The sequence below is a fragment of the Magallana gigas genome, chromosome 4 (assembly GCF_963853765.1).
Source record: "Magallana gigas chromosome 4, xbMagGiga1.1, whole genome shotgun sequence".
Classification (NCBI taxonomy): Eukaryota; Metazoa; Mollusca; class Bivalvia; order Ostreida; family Ostreidae; genus Magallana; species Magallana gigas.
Window position 1 is genome coordinate 51,733,674 of NC_088856.1, and position 22,545 is coordinate 51,756,218.

Below are 22,545 nucleotides of genomic sequence, written 5' to 3' on the forward strand. Positions count from 1 at the left end.
ATATGATGTTTCTTTCTTTTTTTCACAGGTTGTCACAAACCCAAAGTAATTAACTATACCATACACCCCCAATAGGCTGAAGAAGGGAGAGGTATGAGAACAAAACCGAGAACTGTGATTGGTGGATCTCAAGACCATGTGATTAGCTTATTCTAGAAGAGAAGCAAAAAAGATTAGGGTAGGAAATTGATGCGGAACTTGACCTCTCCTCCACTGCTCTCTTGTCTGCAAATAAGAACCAACCGACTCTGGACATCTACTCCCCTCTTCAGATCGTATTACAGACTAATTTCCGTCTTCAATCAAAATTTCTGACAATTGTGGCATGTTCTAAGTCCTCGTCCAAAAACAGATTATAAACACAAACATCTGAGAGACCTAGACTGAGAAGTACGCAAGATTTTTGGCCTCCTACTGCTGTGCTACAAAGAGGAGCTATAATTACGAGTCTTTTTTTTTGACCTCATATTGAACTGACGTCAACAGATCTTCCTTAGGAATTGACATTTCAAATGGGAGAAAAACAAAGACCATTGCTGTATTTGACATGTCTATACGGTAAAGTGTTGTCAGCAACCATAGAAAGAGTTGTGTAAAATAAGAACAGGATACCTGTGTTAGATAACTCATACAGTGACGGAAAAAAAAACCCAACAGTGACGAAAGAATAAAGTAGTTTTGATAAAAGAAAATTTATCAAGTATATGAAGCAAGGAAAATATATCTGATGAATTTGATGACAGCACGTAAGAACTACGCCATCTGATCATCAACAGATAACACAATCATTGGAAGAACACGGCGGTATTCTTACATACTTAACAATTTTTGTGTACATTGTGCTGTAAACAATTTCTTTCTTGTTCTGATCCTGTGTCAACTGGAGACCAATGTGATGTGTGCTAACTAGGGAATGTTACACGACATGATGAATACTACAGACCTTGTGACGGCAGGGGTTACCTCCCCTGTAACGACGACGGAAATGAGCAGCTTCCTACAGTTTAATCGTAACTACATGAAATACCATGGCTACATCAGCTCCATCATCTGTCTGTTCGGCGTCATCTCCAACATCGTCAACATCATCGTCTTGACGCGGCGACACATGGTTACCCCGACCAACTGCATCCTGACGGCACTGGCCATCACCGACATGGTGACAATGTCTATCTACTTCGTGTACGCGGTGTATTTCTACATCATCACGCAGCCGCTGGACAGGTACCAACACACCGAGGGATGGATGTACTTTATCATCGTCAATAACCTGGCTGTCATCACCTGCCACAACATGGCTATGTGGCTGACTGTCTCCCTGGCCGTGTTCAGGTAAATTTACCCCTTAGCCAACTGGCTCCCAATACCTTAACCCCCTATTCTTTTGCCCAGGATCCATGAGTACCATATAACCTTTTTCTTCTGCAGATGCATAGTTTTGCATTTTGGTAGCAAAAAAGGCTCATTTATTTTTTGCGATTTTATTTCTTATTATGAGCAATATCAATCAATTTTTTGGGTGACTGAAAGAAGTTTTGAAAGAAAGGACACTGAAGAGGTGATGTAGAGACAAAACTCTCATTAGGGTAAATCATTATTTGATTTATAAATATACATGTATAGGAATTTTTAGAGTTACTTCCTGTCTAAATCTGCCCTGCACTGTAAAGCCAAACTGTGTGCATTTCAATTACAATTTAAGAAACCTTAAATTTCACCAGGCAATATTTTCTTAAACTGTACAGTTGAATCATTGCTGATTGGTGTAGATTACATCACTGCCATTAAAAAATTCAAACACAGCAGGAGAAGCATTCCCAACAGAGAATACAAGGTTCAAAGAAGTGAATGAAAGTGATCGATGAATACTTCTGATATTTTCGCTCCTTTTTTTTTTCACTGTAAAACTGACATGATAGTCTAAGCAATTTTCAACAGAATTTGCATCTTGCACCAAAATGAAATATGCATCAGTGAGAAATAATGAGCTACCTAGTCAAAATTCAAAAAATTGAAAGTCAAGTATGGCCCCCCCAAAAAGTAAGATTAAAACATTGAGATAATCCTCCTAATGTTTTCTTCGCAAAAAAAACCCCATCTTTCATGACTTTTGTCAACTCAGGGGATTTACTTTGTTTTAATTAAATCCAACTCTTATAACAAAAGTCTTTTTTATTTTAAATACGATATTCATATATCTTTATATATGAGTTTTAGGCAAGAAATGTTATTTTCATCACAGCACCCTTCAATTAATTAAGTTGTAGTTTTCCAGATTTTCATCCAAAACTTAAGAGTTGTTAGATTCTAAATATAAGAGTTGAAACATTTTTCTTCTGAAGAATAAGCTTATCATTCAAATCCTCAGGAAAGCTAATTCACAAATTGTGGATAAAAATCACTGTAGAACTAAAATTACGTGTGGCCTTGGTCATCAAAACACTTAATTAAACCTCAATCTATAAAGACAAGCATCTGGGACACATCGACAAGCTTTTGTAAAAGCCAGTGAATGTTACTTAAATTTGCATATTACTGCAGTTAACACTGCAATATACTCTTAACAAGAGAAAAGCTATTAATTTGACAGCAAACTGGGTTTTTTCTTCAGTGTGAACAGTAAACATAATCCATTTGTCGACCCTGAATTGATAAACACTACCTATCCAGCGAAATGGGGTACTTTATATGCAATATTCGGCAAAAAATTACTAATATATGTACAATTGATCTGCAAAACAAAATTATTTAAGACTTCCTATCTTGAAAACTGTAGGAGGAGTTTCCTGTACAAAAGGGGTACCTATGCGCAATGTAATGCAAAAGAATGTCTCAAGTTCAACAGCTGGTGTTTTTGCATAAATTATAAAAATCAAAATCCAAGTAAATATGAACATCTGATATATGTAAAACTGATCTGCAAAACAGAAACCACCTTATCTTGAAAACTATAGGATGAGTTATCCATACAAAAGGGGTACCCTTTTGGCAGCCATTTTCATCATTTCAATAATTGGATTTTCCCATGGAATACCCAGTTAAAAATGTACTACATGTAACTCCACTTGGAGATTCAGGGAACATTTTAAATTCACAGACCTGTGACTTCAATCAATACCATAATCCCCGCAAAACCTGTCCTCAAAGTGAGCTGATGGCCATTTTACCTGCATGTAGAAAGAGCTAGCACGTCATAATGATTCAAAAAGACAGAAATATCTCTATGAGCTTCATCCAAAACCACAGGAGATACAGGAACAAAAAACAGTCTCTTCCGTCCTGTTTTTGAAAATGCAAGACTCAAATGTTAATGTAATTTGGATGAACTACAGAAGTGACATGATAGAGCTACTAGAAGTTTTCATGTACCCTTTTAAAGCCAGTAGTTTTCATTTGAACCATATATCAAATACAAATATGTCTTCCTATTTCTGCAGATTTAAGACAAACTTGTTAATGACTTGCAAAGATTTTGTAAAAGTTGATATGAGCTGATATGAGACAACAGCTTTACGAAGAAAAAAAAATAGAGAAAAAAACCATTTAACTTTTTCAGCCTTTTTTTGATAATCTATTAAGGTACCTCATTACACTAAGACCTATACTTTTTAAGACACTACGTCACAAGATGGTGATTTAAATGTTTTGTTAAACTGTTCATATCGTTCCATTGGGTTGTATATCATCGTAGGTCAGTGGTTAAAGTATTGGGCTTCTGAACTGCAGATCATAAGTTCGAATCCACCTGGAGCTTTTGTTCATGTTTACTGAATTAAATTTTCGAAAATGTAATTTCTCATCAAAAATTGCACATTTTCCCCCCTATTTGACTTAAATACTTCTTATCCATTATGATATCTATCACAATCAAGTAATTTTCTGCTGATTTGAGAAAATATTTCAAGGTGTAGTGAGCCACCTTAATATATTTTTTTCTCTAGTTACCCAGGTTCCAATTTTCTCCTCATTGAGTGCGTATTACATAGAGATTTCTTCATAAACCATATCTTCCTTCTTTAATGCAAAATTTCCTTCCCATTAACCTTTTTACTAAAAAAGGATAAGTAAGTTCTTTTTTTTTAAGTTATCAAAGAATCAAGTCTCCATGGAAACATTCCTGCTATAATGACATTGTGGTTTCAGAATCATTGAAACGGTGTCATAAAACTTAAACCAATCTTTAACAGAAAACATTGATGGTTCTCTTAATTATACAAAAAATTAAAAAATTTAATATATGCATGGAAACTATCATTCAATTTTAATTTTGAATAAATTCAAATTCTTCTATTCGAATTTGAGAAGTATATAAATAGTATAAAGTCACCATTGAATAAGTGTTTTCTCCATTTTAATCTATTTTCACAGTTTTAAAAAAATCTATTTTGCATTATAAAAAGTTTTTTTTAACATTAATTTAACAGCCTTCAAAACTTTCCTAGCCATTATTATTATCACCTATCTATGCTTAAATTTAAACGTAAACCAAAAATATAAAGTTTTTTTAACCAAACAAAATAAACAAGATTTGAATTAAATAAAAAATACTTTTGAATTGTTGTGGTCCTCTTAGCTTTAAATTCTCTCTGTTTTGCGATTCATATTAAGGTCATATTTAAAAGTTTTTTATAAGTTGTTGCTAAACAAAATTGGAATGAACAAACAATACTTTTGAATTAGTTGTGATCTTTTCTTTGTTTTGCGGTTTCAGGTACATCTTTGTGTGTCACCATGTGGTAGCTAACCAGTGGTGCAGCCTCGCCCGAGCCAAACTGACCATAATCCTCATTGTTGTGGTTTCCATCGTCCTGTGTGTCCCTAACTACTTTCTGTATCAAGTCAAAGACCTGAGTGATTTTTACGAGCTGGACCGTAACGCCACACAGAATCTCACCGTGAGTGGATACTGGATCGAAAAGAGCGACCTGGTGCAAAATAACCCTTTGTATCAGCCAATCACATTCTGGATATATGGTGTGATCATTAAAATTGCCCCGTGCATCTTACTGACGATCCTGAGCACCCTCATAATCATGACCATGCACCAGGCAAGTGTCCGCCGCAAACGGCTCCTGTCGCAATCAAACAGTCGCCACAATGAGGAGATGTCCTCTGAGCACAACCGCACAACCATGATGCTGGTCATGGTGGTTCTGTTTTTCGTGGTGACCGAATTCCCACAAGGGATTCTGGCCGGGATCAGCGGTCTGAACGATACGTTTTTTAACCAAGTGTACTCGAATCTCGGGGATGTGATGGACCTTCTGGTCCTGATAAACAGTGCCATCAACTTCCTGTTGTACTGTATCATGAGTCAGCAGTTTAGGGACACATTTAAAAACTTGTTTATGTGCTCGTTCGTGAGAAACTTCAACAACGGAAACCTGATACTAAAGAACGGGATTCATAACAACCACTACAGTACCGTCAAAACGGAAGTGACTCAAGTCTAGCAAATCTCTAGAGAAACAATGGCCTGTCTGTAGCTTAAAAGCAACAGTACAATTATAGGGTGCTGGCTGAAATCAGCCGCCCTTTCTTCCCAATTATATATATAAAGCTTCATTAGGAACACAATCAAAAGACAGCAAAGAATCCCCTCGAAGTTTGTTAAGTTTTACGCTTTACGAATTTATCAAACAAATAAATGTCAATATACTCATTTTGAATGTGTCAGACTTGGCTTAATCTAAGTTTGTGTATTAACCTGTCTCCATGACGACTGTTGAGTTTTTTTTAGCTTTGTTCTGTAACTATGGCAACTGATGAGATTTACACCTGTTATCATGGTAATTACAGCATAATTATCTTAATTTTTTGGTGCTTTTTTTTTCATCCATAAATTGCTTACATTTTCACAGTATTTGTAATTACCATCATAACAAAATTATTCTGAATTGAAATTCTGGTCCCAAATCCGTGTAACTTTCATCCATATAATGTTGCCAAAGTGAAACTCATCTTTCATTTTTCTGTCTCTGTTGTTCTTTTTTTTTTTTTTTTTTTTTCAATTATAACTTGCTGTATTTAATAAGTATTATTAATTATTATATGAATATATATGATTATACTTTGTTAGAATTAAACTGAGCATTTTTTAAATTAAATTTGATCATAACTTGCAGTTTATTCTTGTTAAATGGCAACATCTATCAAAATTTCAAATTTTCTACAAACAATATTATTCTATATATTAAAGTTAAACTTTGACTTCATCAAAATAAATAGCAGAAAAATTTCAGTAAAAAATCTAAGTCACCTAAGAGTGTGTTTCATAATTGTCTACATTATACATGTATAAAGAATAAATTATGATTATCAATTTTCATTAATTCGTGGAAAAGCAAGTCTCTCTGAATATGAATGGTCTATTTATTTAAATTTCTTTTTGTCTTATGAATTTGGAATAAACATGCAAATATTTCACATGAATATATAGACTGTTAGACTTACCAATTCACTTAGTTAACGTTATGGATATCAAACTTTTGCTTGATGCAATTACGTCTCAATCTATTTTTTTTGTAATCTATACATTTCAAGGGTAAATTCAGTATTCAATTTTTTTTTCTATTCATACAAGGGATAAATTGAGTTTCCACATTTTCCAAAATCTGTACAAGGGAAAAAATTAGTCTCCCTTTTGTTTTAATTTATACAATTATTTGGACAATCATCATGGCAGATCGATACATAAATGAAAAATGTCCATTATAACGTAACAAATTTCTTAAAAGCAACATTGATTATTTTATCTCAATCGAATTTCAATACCAAACTTCAATAATATCTAAAATATCAAATTTATATGCTTCCACAATTAGGAGTAAAAAATCAAAACCTCCATCATAACTATACAAATGTCGCTTACGCAGCCAATCGAGAATTTAGGCGACAGCGGAAATAATGCGTTTATTTTTGCTATTTTTTTCTGCTTACAATGTCTCTTGTCCTTGTTCAACCTCGGTCCATCTAAAAATATTAAGTTTTTTGTCCTTAAAAGTTAACTTATGTTTCGCTATTAAAATGTGTTCCTTTAACGCCTCTGTGCATCTCAAAGTACCAACACAAACTAAGTTTAACAAAACGTAAAATTTCACTAAAAGCATTTTCTACATTGTGTTGCCATTAGAAGTCTTGTCCTAACAACATATAAGAGCTTGTCTTCATCCCAAGTCCTGTCTTAAAAACAAAATTTCCCTTGGCCATTTTCTACAAATGGTTTTTTTTTTCTTCTGGAAACCATGCTGCATGCTCGTGACAAAAAAATATTATTAGAATTCTGATGATTACAATGGAGACCAAATTTTTTTTTTGTATCATGTACAGATGATTGATTCAGTTAAAAAACTAGAAAAAATCAAATAGAAATAAAAAACGGAAGTCAATGATAAAATCAGAATCGCCAATTCCGAGGCTTGCGAGTCACATGATGTATAGACTGGCAGAAAATCATCAACAATATCTGATCAAGACTCGCTAGAAATCATAAATGAAGTCAAATTACTGTTTAGATTATTAATATCTAGGTGACAGTGTTTGCTCTGGCTTGAAGAAAATGAGGGAATGTTACTTTAACACTGGGGAAACTAGATAGTAGATAAGCAACATCGGAGGCTGAAATTTCTCCTGAGAGAGAGGGAGAGAGAGAGAGAGTAAGTATATCAAAATTGGAAACCATGACCAATGAATACTGCAGAATACTGTATTATGATAGAAGTCTGTTTTAGAGAGAGAGAGAGAGTATCAAAATGGGAAAACCAATGAATACTGCAGAATACTGAATATGTATAATAATAGAAGTTGATTAGAGAGAGAGAGAGAGAGAGAGAGAGAGAGAGAGAGAGAGAGGAATGTCTCAGAGATAGTGAGGGAGATAGAATTAAGAGGTGTAAGTGATAACGAGAGGTAAACCAGGACCAGTGAAGTTGCAGAGTAAAAAAGGATAAACAAAGAAAAAGAGAATAGTAAGAGATAGTCATAGGGATACAAAACTGAAAAAAATAAAGGTAAGAGATATTTTGTCTTCAATTTGGAGATGACCATCGAGTCTAAATTACACTTTGCCTTTTTAAGTGTATGATACTACACACTTCATAGCTTACGCTCATAAAAACAGATGACAACAGTACTGAGAATCAAATTACAACCACAGGAAAACTGGAACACCTTTCCTCATATTTTTCTCATTCTTTATCTATTGAGCCTCAGGTCTAATTACACAAACTTATTGGTCAAATTAATTACTTGTCCCCCTCTGGGACTCAATGAGAAACTCTAGATTGATTTAACATGGCCAGCTCTGCTAATCTTCATTACTAGATGTGTTTCATCATTTGGGGGTCCCAAGAGGTCACATAACGTCACTGGGATTCCATGAATGCAAGAGAGATCCCGAAAACCCTATTGCCTGGAGCTATACTGTTATAGCCTGCAGAGCGGTCTATTTGCATGTAGAGAACTCATGGAGCGGTAATTTGGTAATTATCAGTTGGTCTTAATAATTGACACCAATGAAAGGTTGATTAGGTCCCTTAACAGTGATAAAGTCAGAAAACATTTCAGTATTTCTTTCACTATTCATATAACTAATAATTATGTTCAAATCTTTATCAAAACTCCTAGTACATGAAGAATATCACAGAACAAATTTTTTTTTTTTTAATCGTACTGTCTCTTGAAATCTTAATAATTTAATTCTGGTTGTAACACACCTTCTGATTGGCTAGAAAATTATTTTATATCATATAAAGAATGTTGCCTACGTCATAATAAGACTAACGTAAAATCGTATCAATATGCCTGACGTTGCGTTTGAATTTTGTACAATTTTACATCATTTCAAAGGTCAAATGACCATTTTTATCTACAATGATGAGTAAAAAAATTAAATTCTAAGCAATGAATTCAATATTTATTAGTTTTAAATGATATAAAATGGTTTGAAACAGTTTACGCTTTAATTTTTATAAACCGCTTTGTGTTTTATACAGCGTAAACTTCCCAAACCATGGTATATCGTATAAAACAAAGAATGACAAAAATAAAAATATATATATATACACACAAAAAGTAATCTGAATTAATGTAATATGTTTTACGGTGCTACCGTTCTGGTGAGCGCAGCAAGAATTACACATACTTTGCAACATTGTCAACATATAGTTTTATTTAGGTACGAACGTCAAAGAATTTTTGAGAGAGTATTAATGCTCTACAATAAGTATGCAAAAGTTACTAATTTTAATGGTTATGATACATACAGCGCGACCCCCTACCCCGAGAGAGAGAGATCACGGTTACACCGGTACCTGTTTGTAGGTGTGTAATTTCCCACTTTTAAATTTAATGGTCTGACTATATGCAATATCTACATAATTTTTTTACCTGGTTATTTTTTCATTTTATTCATTTTTATTTAGTTCAAAATGTCCTATTGTTTATTTCCTCCCTACTCATATACTTACATGTACCTGCCTACTGTACATGCATGCACAATTAGTTTAAAATGGATCGATATGACAGTAAAGTATGGCTCTTGCTAGTATATATATATAAAATCTCTATATTAAAAAAAGATTAAAAATAAATCATATGTCAATGAATGAGGCAGGTATCGCAGTCTATACTGAAATAACCAGTACACTCATTACAGATGTTTGATCCACGTGACCTCTAAATTTATCGCGGGAAATATAGCGCGAGTGCACTGTGACGTCATCCATGACTTTGTTCGTCTTTGTTTACGTTTCTCGACTCAATACGAAGGTATGGAAGCATGCAACAAATCTTTTGACTTTCGCCAAAGCATATGCGGTACTCAAAACATGTATTCAAACCTAAAGTCACCGTAAATTACGAGTTAAAAGTCGGCCATTTTTGGCAAAGCACCATGGGTGAAAACATTAGAGAACATTACGGGACGTAGACAAAAAATTTTGTTTGATGAACTAGCTGTAGGTTTAGCTTGTTCTTTTTCCCGCGCATACTGGTTCTTAGAGCTGGCTTCACTCGCTATAACATTGCTTTAAAAAAATTGAACACCCTGTCACAGAGGGTGAGAAGGTGTAGAGAAATTTCATTCTTTAGTGACCCTATAAACATCTGTTTAAATAAAATTTCAAAATTATCATTCAATCTCTAAAAACCATACTTAATTTAGACGAAACATTGATTTTGGTAAAATTGTTCATCTTTACCATTTACTTAAATTCCACAACTATCCTCTCCCCTCTCCCTGGCAGTATTGAAACAAGCCCTATGAGATGAAACACATTAAATGCCAAGCATGCTTTGAGCCTTACATATATCTCCCCACCATTAATAAAGTGCTTACAAAGGAGACGTTTTCTATGCGAGTACTTGACTGATGAGCCTTTATAACTAAAATGTCAAAAGCTGGTAGACCTTCAGACAATTGCTGCTAACCAAAAGAACCTTCTTTCAAGCAAGAGTTACAAATATAATCTAAATCCTCTTTTATACAAGAGTTCGGTCCCTTTAATGTAAGTGTTTTCTCAAGTTAAATCTTCAGAAACAGAATGCTCTCTGTTTCGACGCAGCTATTAAAATTTTCGGGGAATTAGTACGTCTGATTAGGCCTTCATCATCATGTCACTTTGATGTCCAGGGTTCACTGCCAAGTTTCAAGATAATTGGTGCATATTCTCTCTTTAATTAATATTTGAAATTCAGCGTTGTTTCATGAAATTCAGTACACGGGGTTCCCAGAGTATGATAATAACTTCCCTAGATACCCAACAGCCAAAATCTTTTTCTTCGCTTAGTGCATTTACTCAGTAAGGTTTCAGACTATATGTTCTTAAGATGGCTGGATGATTGTAACCATTTTTAGGCTTTATTTACCTCCTTTTGAAGAAGAGCTCTGTATAAAGATACAAAAAATGCTCAAATTTTAAAGCTAAAATATTTGGATTTTTTCTTTACTAAATGTAAGTTTATGACAAAAAATATCAAATGTCAATAAAAGTTTACGGCGGATCTGATGGTGCATTTGTTGACCATCCAGCCTCCTTAAAGAACCACTTAAGGTAAGGTTTGCGGCTTGCACTTTTTAGAGGTTGTACCAAAGTTACATACCATTTTGTTCACTATACTAAAGTCTTTTTTCTCATGAAACTCAAATGAATTTTGCCCGTCCCGTTTTATAACTACAAAAGGTCAAAGTTCATGATTTCCAATTTTCATTTTGATGAAATGTAAACAATTTCGTGAAAATATGTACATTTTATATGTGACTATTATGGGGGTTATTTATGCTTAAAATGTTCGAAAATAATATCACTATTAATATCATGATTCACTTTTATTAATTTCTGATGAACTATCTGAAAATAGAATAAAATGCAACAAAAGTCTTTATTTTGGACTACTATTATGTAAACGAAAACATCTTATTTGAAACCTTTCCAAGTCCACCGATTTCAGGAAAAACGTATCTTAGAATATGTGTAAACTGATGTTTCTAAAACACTATTCAAAACCATATGATGCGGATTTCGTTTTCGTGGAAATTGATAAAATGCTTGTTGCCTCTTATTTTTTCATTGAAACTTAAAAAAACCCGCGAAATAAAAAAAAAATTGAAATCATTATGACGTCATATAAATTTTGACGTCATAACTGAAATAAAGGGTAGTTGGTGTTACGTCACGATGAAAATGTGCGAGTTATCTCCCTGTAACCGCAAACCCTAACCTTAAAGATCTTCATTATCATAATCTTATCATTCTCATAAGGACTATAATTTTTTGATACATGTCCTGCAGCAGAAACTGGAATCATTTTTATTATCATTATTTGTGAGGGGTCAATGTTTGTAGGTAGCCAAAATTGTCCTGGTTCATTGGGATATCATTTTGTCAGAATTGTAATTATGATAATTTTAATAAATATGTAACAAATGATTGTGTAAATGTTCGTAGGGATGTAAATTCATGGGCAAGGGTTACCCATGAAAGCCACGATAATAGGTCCCCGAAGGACAATGATGATTCCACAGTTCATGAACGGCAAGGCTAAATTGACTGTACAGATTTGGAGAAAGGAGGAAAGCATTGGAGAAAGAGAGGGAGGATTTCAGGATACACCTAGAAACTTAATACAACTTTGACAAGTGCCCGCGGAATTCATACTCCTTGTCTCTTATATATTACCGGTATTAGAATAATGAAATAAAGAATTCTTTAAGGCTTTCTATGGCATTACTGGCAATAATTTAAAACATTGACATCTTTTGTTTGAACATGTAAAAAAGAAAATGTTAAATTACCAGACTACTTTCTGCAACAACACTGCAGCTATAAACACTAAACAACTTAAGATATAATACTTCAGATTTCGACTTGCAGCGGCCATCTGCATTAGACCTGCTAGAATCCATGATGCTGTTCGGTACATTTTGTATGACACATTAAATAAAAATGAGGAAATGAGACAGAATGGCTGTGTGGTGAATTGCTAGAATTGTACTCACCATCACTGGCTCCAACATCATTGCTGTGACAGTCGGGTCAACACTCTGCCTCGGGCCCAAGGTGTCCAACCACACATTATCCCCAAAAGCTGCAGGGTCTGGTTTTCTGTTTTTTTCTCAATCCCTTCTTTGTGACAGGAACAATTAGCTGAGCCTTGGTGTTGAGCTAAAAACTTTGTTTCAAGGCAAGACAAACATTTACAGAAAAACATGTAGGATGAGAGCATTTCCAACCTGTTCTTATAGGCCCAGGGTCTGGGTTACAGAAAGCAATTCTTGATCATGTTGATCAATCCCATGTTGGTCGAGACCATGTTTTGGGAACTGACCAACTGACTTCATTGCTACCCAGTTGTTGACCTATGTTATAAAACAGAGATTTCATCAGGTGTTTTGTCATTCAGCGCTTCTTACAGAAGCCATTTTGACAAAACCCATTCTCTGTTTCATTTTCAGTACATATCACTGAATTCAACATTACAGAGAATGGCAAAGGAAGATGACCTTCAAATTTTCCATTCTTTATAATATTATCTAGTCTAAGAATATTTGAAGAAATGGCGCATTAAAGCCATTAAATGGTGTCAAAGCAAAGATTTGTGACTTGACATTTGAGCCCCACCTACCTCTAACAGATGATTGGTCACTGGTCGCCATAGCACCTCCACTCTGTGCAGATTGACTAGTCCTGTCTCCAGTAGCTTAGCAACAGCAAACAGGGATGGTTCCTGTAACAGGAAGTCAAAGGTCACATCAGTCAGGGTAAAAAAAAGTTCTTTTATCATTAAGGAAACTTATATTTACCAAAAGTGCAAATTACCTCATTATTTGATTTAAATAAAAAATAAGTAACAGAAAAACATATTTTGACCTTACATGTTCAATATACACTGTCAATACTATACAATATATGTCATACACAGAATTCCCAAAACACAAAATATACAGGTATTTACAACTTTATTACAATATTAAAGACATTACACCTTATATACCAATCCAGAATACATGATGTAACGGTTACTACAGAGTCTCCATAACATGTAGGCAGGTTTATTGTGAGATGTACTTGTACATGTATTTTTGTTTTAACATTAGGAGCTGGATGAAACTTCAATTTATCCATCAAGAAACTGTGACCAGCAGACCAATGTGGAATTGAACTTACTGCTACTGACATATAATATTTCTCTGCCACTTGACCATTATTCGTTTGATAGTTGATGATTTTAGACACTCTTAAACTCTTGAAAACCTGATACATGTATATAAAGTCTACAGTATGATTTATGTTAATTGTAAAACATTTTGTAGGTCTATGTCCCATGTAGTTTTGACATACTGAATTAACAGCTTGGGATAATTAGGGAATCCCACTTCCCTGTACAGTATAAGATTCTTCATTTTAAGCAAGTACATCTTCCTTATTTTCATGAAATCGCAACTCAGCAGCTATCAGTGAAATTGAAATTAATAAATTCCATACAGTGGCTTAATATTGAAATTAATAAATTCCATACAGTAGCTAAGTATTTATAAATATTATCTTAGATATAAATATCAAATTGTGTGCACAAGGCTTTTCAAGAAATTTTGAGCAGATGAAGTGGATGATAATTAGGAGTCATACAGTCGAGAATAATGAATAAACCATGAATATAACGTATATCAACACTCTTGGAAAAATCGTTTTAGACTGATGTTGAATCAATGTAATGCATATGCCTATTACACAATAGAGATCATTAAATGTCAATGGGTCGAGGTGTTGAGCAAACTCCTAATATATCTGTATCAGAACAATTGACAGCGATATCTGTAATACTTCAATAAATAGAGTCCCCAAAGATTTCCTATGTTGTAGAGATGTACCCTCTACCATCCCCTAGGCCCTAGTGCGTGCATTAAACATTTTGATGCACCAGAATCATCATCATTCAATTTGGTGCATGAATTGGTGGGGGGGGGGGGGTATTCTTCAAAGAATATTTTATACATATTATATCCTTAAAAAGAAGGTGAAATCAAGATTGAGGGCATTGGACTTTCTCAATTTCAAATATTTTCCAATTATAAAGCTGGAAAACAAAGCATAAAAGACACTTACAATAAAGAAATTAATCATCTCACAATTATACGCTCGATTTTTGTAAAATTCATTTTAATTATTTTCTTATTCACATGAAATAATAAAGCAGTATCAATTAAATTCTTTTTAGATCAAAAAAAAATTAGTCAAAATAAATTTTAAAATGTAAAATTTTGGATCAAACTCAGAACTGAATCGAGCAACCCTTAATTATTCAAGTCCTTCTGATGACCAAGGAGTATTAATATAATGTCCAATAGGAGTGGTTTTTTTAATGTCCTACAGGAGTGTTTTTAATGTCCTATAGGTTTTTTAATGTTCTAAGAGTGTTTTAATTATGTCCTATAGGAGTGTTTTAATAGTGTCCAATAGGAATGTTTTTAATGTCCTGGGAGTGTTGCCCTACATGCATTTTTTATTGTGTTCTATAAGAGTGGTTTTCTAATGTCCTATAGAAGTGTTTTTATAGTGTCCTATAGGAGTGTATAATGTCCTGGTAGTGTTGTCCTAAGAATGTTTTTTATGATGTCCTATAGGAGTGGGTTTTTTACTGTCCTGGGAGTGTTTTTATTAATGTTTTTGGAGTGTTGTCCATGGAATGTCTTTATAATGTCTTATAGATGTGTTTTATAATGTCCTATAGATGTGTTTTATAATGTCCTATAGATGTGTTTTATTGTTCTTGAAGTGTTGTTCTAGGAATGTTTTTTAAAATATCCTAGGAGTGTTTTTAATGTCCTGGGAGTGTTGTCCTTGGAGTATTTTTCATGTCATGGGAGTGTTGTTCTGGGAGTGTTTTAATAATGTCCTACAGGAGTGTTTTTATAATGTCCTAGGAGTGTTTTATAAAGTAGTGAAATAGTTTTGTTGGGTTGTGAAATGTATCCTCTACAAGTTTTTGCCTGTTGTAAAATATTCCCTCTGTAAGATCCTCATCTACCAGTACTTCAATCACATGTAGCAGGCCAAGGAGTGAGAAAGCATTTTAATAATTAAATGTTTAACTCTGCAGCAACGTTACTAAGCCAAATTGGTGAAAGCAGACCAAATCATTGAAATACTTCTATAGTTCAAGTATTTTGATTTCCTCTTTGTGTTCCCTTTTATGTTACAACATTGCTGTACATGAATCTGTTTAATTTGAGGGTAGGGTGTTCCAGAAACCTTGCTATGTAAGACAAGCCTAGCTAGCATTATATGATTTTAAAAACATCTCCAAAGTTTCTTCACACAACCTACATTGTATGTAAATGCACTGGAATTCAAAGGATGAATCCAATACAAAATCTAGACTCCCATCATGCATTCATATGTTTCAGTTTTCTATATCATATTGAACATTGCTTAATTTGCTTTAAAGCTACAGTATCCTTACAAATTCATTTTGGTTTCAAAGCAATTAATTTTACATGCTGAAGGATTTCAAGTTCATGTACAAATGAGTATATATCTAGTTTATTTACTTGACTATATGAAAATAAATAAAATTCAGTTTCCATTCAGAATTTAATACATGTATAGTTAGAAAAGAAAATATGGAAAGAATTAACATTTTAAAAAGTGTAAATAGTAGACAAAATGTTTTTAATTCACAAAGTACATGTACTATAAATGATTATCTATGCCTGTTTCCTTATCAACAAGCATTTTAATGAAATATACTGCAGATTATAATACTCATGAAATTTCAAAACCAAAACTGATTTCCATAATGAATGCACAATGACATATTACAAACGAGACAAAAAGGGATGATATTTAAAACATGTGTCTAGTTACAAGTAATTTAGCTTTAGCAAACATAGTTACTGGTACATGTACTACATTTATATACTGTAAAGCAACTCTTAATTGTGTGCCAGATAGAAGCTGAATCAGAACCAACACCATGTTAAATGTCTTAATGTCTTGTGAAAATTTTAAGATTATCCACGATTAGTACTGTAAACCAACTTTTATTCGCGTGCGAGAAATTTTTGCAAGGTTCGGGAGGACACTGTCGTTATCGTAAGTATTTCTCGCCGCAAACCATTTGTTGTGGTATTGTTGTTATAACAAGACTGGTCTGGAGAAGGCTTGGTCACGAACATTACTGGCGTGGGACCAGTTCTAGCTGAGTACCATTTCTCGCCAGTAAATTGTGATGTCATTTTATCAACACATAAAATTATAGACGAAAAATGACGTCACAATGTACTGGCGAGAAATGGTACTCGGCGAGAACTGGTCGCACGCCAGTAGTCGTCACAAACCAGTTTATCAGAAGTAAATTGCAAGATAAAGTCATTGTGAATAAAAGTTGGTTTTAAGTAACTGTAAATCAATTAATTACTGGTTATAACCCTGACATCAGTCCTAACTGGCAACTAATAGCTGGTTTACAGTTCAAACTGAGAATGGCTGCACAATAAATGTCAGTAAAGTTTAATCTGTCTTAACCAAATCACATCTCCTTTTTTTTAGCCATCAAATGTTTTACTATGTATTCTGTCCTTATCTTTTCCTCTCTGAGCCATTAAGAATTAAAATCGGTAAAATGACAAAGACTTTTTGATCTTTGGTAAATATAGAAAACCTCCAAGCCTAAATATTGGTATTTTGAAAGTTTTCATTTCTAATCAACAATTTCATTTCAAACTGAAATCAAGTAATCTTTGCACAGATTCACAATTACTCTCTGGAAAGCTAATATAATTGCTTTTCTTCCAAGTCAGCTACAACTTCTTTGAACATGCTGACACTTATCAGACAATGGATAAAAATATTTGAATTTAACCGCTTTCAAATCTAATATTGTACAGTATATGGTTCCATAAGAGAAGAAAATCCAGCATATCTGATCAAAAGTAAGACTCTGGTATCAAAAAAAAAAGAAATTGTCATAAGATTGAAGACAGATTTAACTGTAAGTATGCAAAACTGATTAAAACTACATAGACATTTATAAAAATAATAAAACTATAGTATATAAACATGCATTCAAGCAAGCTTCAATATTGTCAAACTAGTAGCTGTCAAGTCTAGTAAGACGTCATCAGTAAAATGGCTGACGGGTGTCATATTAAAATCAAATATGGCATAAAATAGAACCTATTATTTAATATATAATTAACCTGAGCATCTGTATTCTCTGCAGGATATTAATTATTACATGGATGTGTATATTCATCATACGGATTCAATAATCAGTAATTTAATTCATTACTGTTATCAAATTTACTAATTAAGTTAGCTGGGTGTCTTATTTAGAAATCTGAAATGACACAAGATTACACAGTATATATATATGTAATTGTAATACATAACGACCGGCATGTCATCACCGTCTCTATATTCAAAGTACATAGTACCTGTTGTTCAGAACTTTCTATAGGTATATTGCAGATTAATAAATAATAATCTTTGAGCTTTATAAGTTTGAAGCATGTAATTACCTAACATCCCTCTGACTTCTGCTACTCTGTGTCATTTATTAGCATCATTTGGAATTCTAATAACTCCAAGAAATTACTAAAAGTTTAATACTCATGGTTGCATTATTATACCACTGCCTATGTTGCTTCTGATATGGTATGATCTACTGGTACATCAACACATCAACCCCTTGATATTTAAAATTTGTGCAATTAAATGTCTTCAAATTTTTTTCTTAAAAAGAAAAATACACTAATATTCTGCATCAAAAGGTAAAATAATTAAATACTGAGAAAAAAATAAAAGAGCATCTGCCATATTTGATTTCCTAAATAGGAAGTTCAACTAAGTTCAAAATGTCATCCGAATAAAGAAAATAAAATCGATGATCTGAGTTCAGAGAATCTTAAAGGTCATTTTCACAAAATGGTTAACATTTATTATTATATATCTGATGTGATTATTAAGAAGGGTCTCTTGAGTAAAAATTACATGGTCACTGAGAGTCACAAGGTCAATCAAGGTCATTCAAGGTCAATAAAGGTCATGTGAGGTCACATTGTGCTACAATGCATCAAGAACACCTACTGCATCCCATGAAAAGTAGAGTACCTAAAGTAAAACAAACACGGGTTAATTTATATCAATCGTACACTGAAAACAGGAATAAGCAGTTATTGATAAAACAAAACTAAAATCTACACAAACACACACACACACTTGCAGATCTCTAGAAATAAGTACATAAGTTCAAAAATGCAAATCTCTTGAATTCAGAACATCAATAAACTTTCTGAAAGAAAATAAATTACATGCTTAAGTTATTGTCAAATATTTCATTAGGGCATTCACAGCTGGAATAAAGGGTATGGGGATGCTTATAATTTCTTTCCACTTAATCTAAATGTGCTACGTACACTAAAATCATTAGAAAAAACATTTAATAAACAATGTTATATCCACTTATTTCAATTCACACACATGCAAAGAGCAAAACATATCAATCTGCTTGACTTTACATTTAAATTTTGTTCGTTTTTAATTACCTCATATTATAGAACATATTGATATTGCCTGAACAGTTTTTTTTAATATCATACTTGAAAATTAAACTATAAGGAATTAATTTGATTTAATCTATGTTGTATGAATATAACATGACTTGGAATAGTTTACATAACTTTTCATAAACGAGCAACAATCACATATCTTTTATAAACAGTAACCTGTTGTAAGTTTAACTAATTTGTATCACAATATGACATTGATAAATGACATTAAACATCCAAATGAATGTTAATTTAACCAATATTTTATAATGCAAATAAAAACATAAAAGGATTGGACCTCAGGCAGTGCCTATGTATGTACAGGCTCCGATTTCATAAGCAGACGATTGTTTTTATTGAGAATAAATTTAAAAAAAAAACATATAGAAGTTATAAAAGGCCACTTGTGACAATGAAAATTCTTACTCAGCTAAGTAAAAAATACAACTCAGCTGAGAATTAAATAAGTTTGTTTTGAGAATTGCAATTTGAGAAAAATCTCAGCTGAGTAAATTCTAGGATTTGAGTTTTAACTTAGGTAAAAACTTAAAGTTATTAACCTAAGTTTTATCTCAAATCCTGAGAACTTACTCAGCTGAGATTTTGCTCAAATTGCATTTCTCAAATCCTATGTAAATTCTGTCCCCAATGTACATGCATGCTGCGATCACCATGAAGATCCAACAGGATCATTACCAGAGAGAATGGTATGGAGCATATGCTTAATCCTGATCCAACAACAAAGATTAGAGGTATGGACCCAGGACCTTCAAAATGACTGTTAAACCAAGTATGACCACTGAACTGCTTGCCAATAACAAAAGTTCAAAAGCTGCAGCGGTCTCGTAATGACTTAATGAGTAGGAATCAACTGAGAAAATCCACATTTCGGCAAAGAACCCAACAACTTGAATAGTACATATAGTAAAATTTGAAACCTTCTGGGTATTTTTTACTATAACTGGACATTATGACTTAAAAAGAGGCCCAGGGGCCACATAGCTCATCTAAACAACAATAGCCTTAACTCTGATTAAATTAGTACATGTATTACAGCATCAAAATCAAAATATCTTAACAATATAGTAAAGTAGATCTTGCTATAAAAAATTTAAAAATCTGCCAATTTTTATCCACATATTTGTATGGTAAAATACCAAGCCCCTTTTGTTGGTGTACCAGTAAGATTTTTCTCTATTCCTATATACCCCCCCCCCCCACTCACACACACACACACTTTGTGGCCCCACTGTTCTCTAGGGAATCATAATTTGCTCAAACTTTCATCTACAAAACCAGTGCTTTCACACAAGTTACTGCATTTTTAATTTTCAAAGATTTTTAAAGATTTTCCCTATTCATTCTTTTGTAAAATCCATTCCCCCATTGTGGCCCCATCCTACTCTAGGGAACCATGATTTGAACGAACTTAAATCTACAGTAACTGAGGATGCTTCCATACAAGTTACAGCTTTTCTGGCCTAATAGTTTTTGAGAAGATTTTTGAAAAATACCAACAAATTTTCAATAATTCTGAATTATCTCCACTTTAAAGAGGATGTGGCCCTTCTTTTGAAAAAACTTCAATCCCCTTCACCCAGTGATTCTTTGTGCCAAGTTTGGTTGAAATCTGCCAAGCGGTTCTGGAGAAGATAATGAAAATGTGAAAAGTTTACAACAAAGACAACACCAACAACCTCAGACAACAGACAAATTTTGATTAGAAAAGCTCACTTGAGCTTTCAGCTCAGGTGTGCTAAAAACTGTAGATCATCACTTTCATGTCAACAGACTGCATTACAACAAACAACAACAGAAACAACAGATTGATCCTGGGTAGGCCAACGAGGTCAGCACCGGATGTTGTAGGTATCTGCTGATATTGACCAACGACCTTCATCTGGAACAGCTTTGTAATTAACCCAGCGACCAAGCAATGCAGAGAACAATCTATTATGCACCGCTAACACTGTCGGCATGGCTCATCCATCATTTTTTTTTCATTTTTATAAATAATGTTTCTGTCGTCTGCTGGGTGAACAGACATCCAAGGAAGTAAATGTCAATCTCTCTCTTACAAAAAGATCGGAAATCAGGACAACAGATCCTTCTTTCCCCATTGCAGTGACAGCACATTTTACGTTTTCTCTTAAACTTCTCCAACTCAACAAATTTAACATTGCTTTATACCGGGGTTTTTGTCGCTGGGTGCAATGTTCACCCTTCAACACTTGCAAACAGTTTTGCAGTCGTCTTCAATTTGCCCAGACAAAGATGTGTTTAAAGAGAGATATCATGAGACATTGGAATTTGCCCAGTCTTAATTATATAAATTTGCCCGCTGACAAGAAGGCAAAGGTGGTGAAAAATAAAACAGGGGTGAATATTTCCCATTATACTCTAATTTCTAATAATTTTGAATATTGATTGATTGACTTTCTTTATTAATTCCTATTCAAATGTTTTACAAACCAAACATACATTTGACATCTATATCATTACTACGATTCAATGTCTTATTCAGAGTTCAACACACTTTTTATGACTTCCTCTTGGTGTATAGAAGAACTCCCATCTGTTTTGGGGGGTTTTGAAGCAGGGATTTACGATCCCCTTCATAAAGCCATACAACATCAAGTAGTTTGTTTATTTCTGGAACAGAACTCCAGTTGAAGGATCAGAGAGTTGCAGACAAAGAAGGCCACTTCAGTTTCAAACATGCAACAATCTTTTCTTGATTTCTCATTAAAAATGTCTAATTAAACAGCTACAGGCATTTGTCTGTAGCTGGCAATGCAGCCCCCCCCCCCTCCCCCACCCCTCTAATTGTGAGAACATTTTCTAAGGAGCTTTGTCTTTTTTCCCTCAAGCTCTAACATATAGTTAATAAACAGCATGTCCCTTGCAAACCCTCCAATTATAAATATATATTCACTATAGTTATAATAACAAAGAAAATGTACATTAATTATTTGAAGACTTACAATAATAATAACTTGCTTTCTGGTGAGATATAAATAACACCTATAATCATTAGTCTGAGGGGGGTAATTGCTTTCCATCATACCAAAGTAAATGCTACTGTGTCCTCTTCCTTATTCTACAAATTACATATCATTACTGTACAACACTGTTCTAATAAACGATGCACAAATTACTAACAATATCTATACAATAATATGTTACAATTCACAAATCATATACCATACATCTAATATGTATACCAATGTATACATAAAAGAATAGGTAGAAGAAAATTAATCTTTTTTCCTAACAATATATATTTATTCCCTTTTTTTTTTGTGTATCAAGTTCTTTTTGATTTCTTTTTTTTTTTTGGGGGGGGGGGGGGGGGGGTATTTGATTCACATATTTATACTTTAAAAAAGAAAAAAGGATTTTTTTTCCCTTTAATCTCCAGTCATTCTAAATAAATATAAATAAGTTTTAAGGCTCAAAAACGAATGCAACCTACACCATTCTATATAGGGTTGGTA

The 22,545-nt window shown here is 33.4% G+C and overlaps 2 protein-coding genes across 8 annotated transcripts in view; one reads left to right on the top strand and one right to left on the bottom strand.

Moving 5' to 3' along the window:
- Positions 1 to 6,042, top strand: part of LOC105332490 (G-protein coupled receptor dmsr-1) — a 39,278-nt gene extending 33,236 nt beyond the window's left edge. For all 5 annotated transcript variants that reach the window (XM_011435121.4, XM_066082845.1, XM_066082846.1 and 2 more), the window contains 2 exons: positions 29 to 1,332; positions 4,712 to 6,042. In XM_011435121.4, coding sequence (XP_011433423.3) covers positions 914 to 1,332; positions 4,712 to 5,453 — 1,161 coding nt within the window. In that variant the 5' untranslated portion in view covers positions 29 to 913 and the 3' untranslated portion in view covers positions 5,454 to 6,042. The remainder of the gene's footprint in view (positions 1 to 28; positions 1,333 to 4,711) is intronic.
- LOC105332492 (protein MON2 homolog) overlaps positions 1 to 22,545 on the bottom strand; it is a 129,459-nt gene that overhangs the window by 91,921 nt on the left and 14,993 nt on the right. For 2 of the 3 annotated variants that reach the window (XM_066082830.1, XM_066082831.1), the window contains exons 20-21: positions 18,588 to 18,611; positions 13,123 to 13,224 (exon numbers count right to left, since the gene is read on the bottom strand). In XM_066082830.1, coding sequence (XP_065938902.1) covers positions 13,123 to 13,224; positions 18,588 to 18,611 — 126 coding nt within the window. The remainder of the gene's footprint in view (positions 1 to 13,122; positions 13,225 to 18,587; positions 18,612 to 22,545) is intronic. The other variant, XM_066082832.1, reaches the window with a different exon arrangement.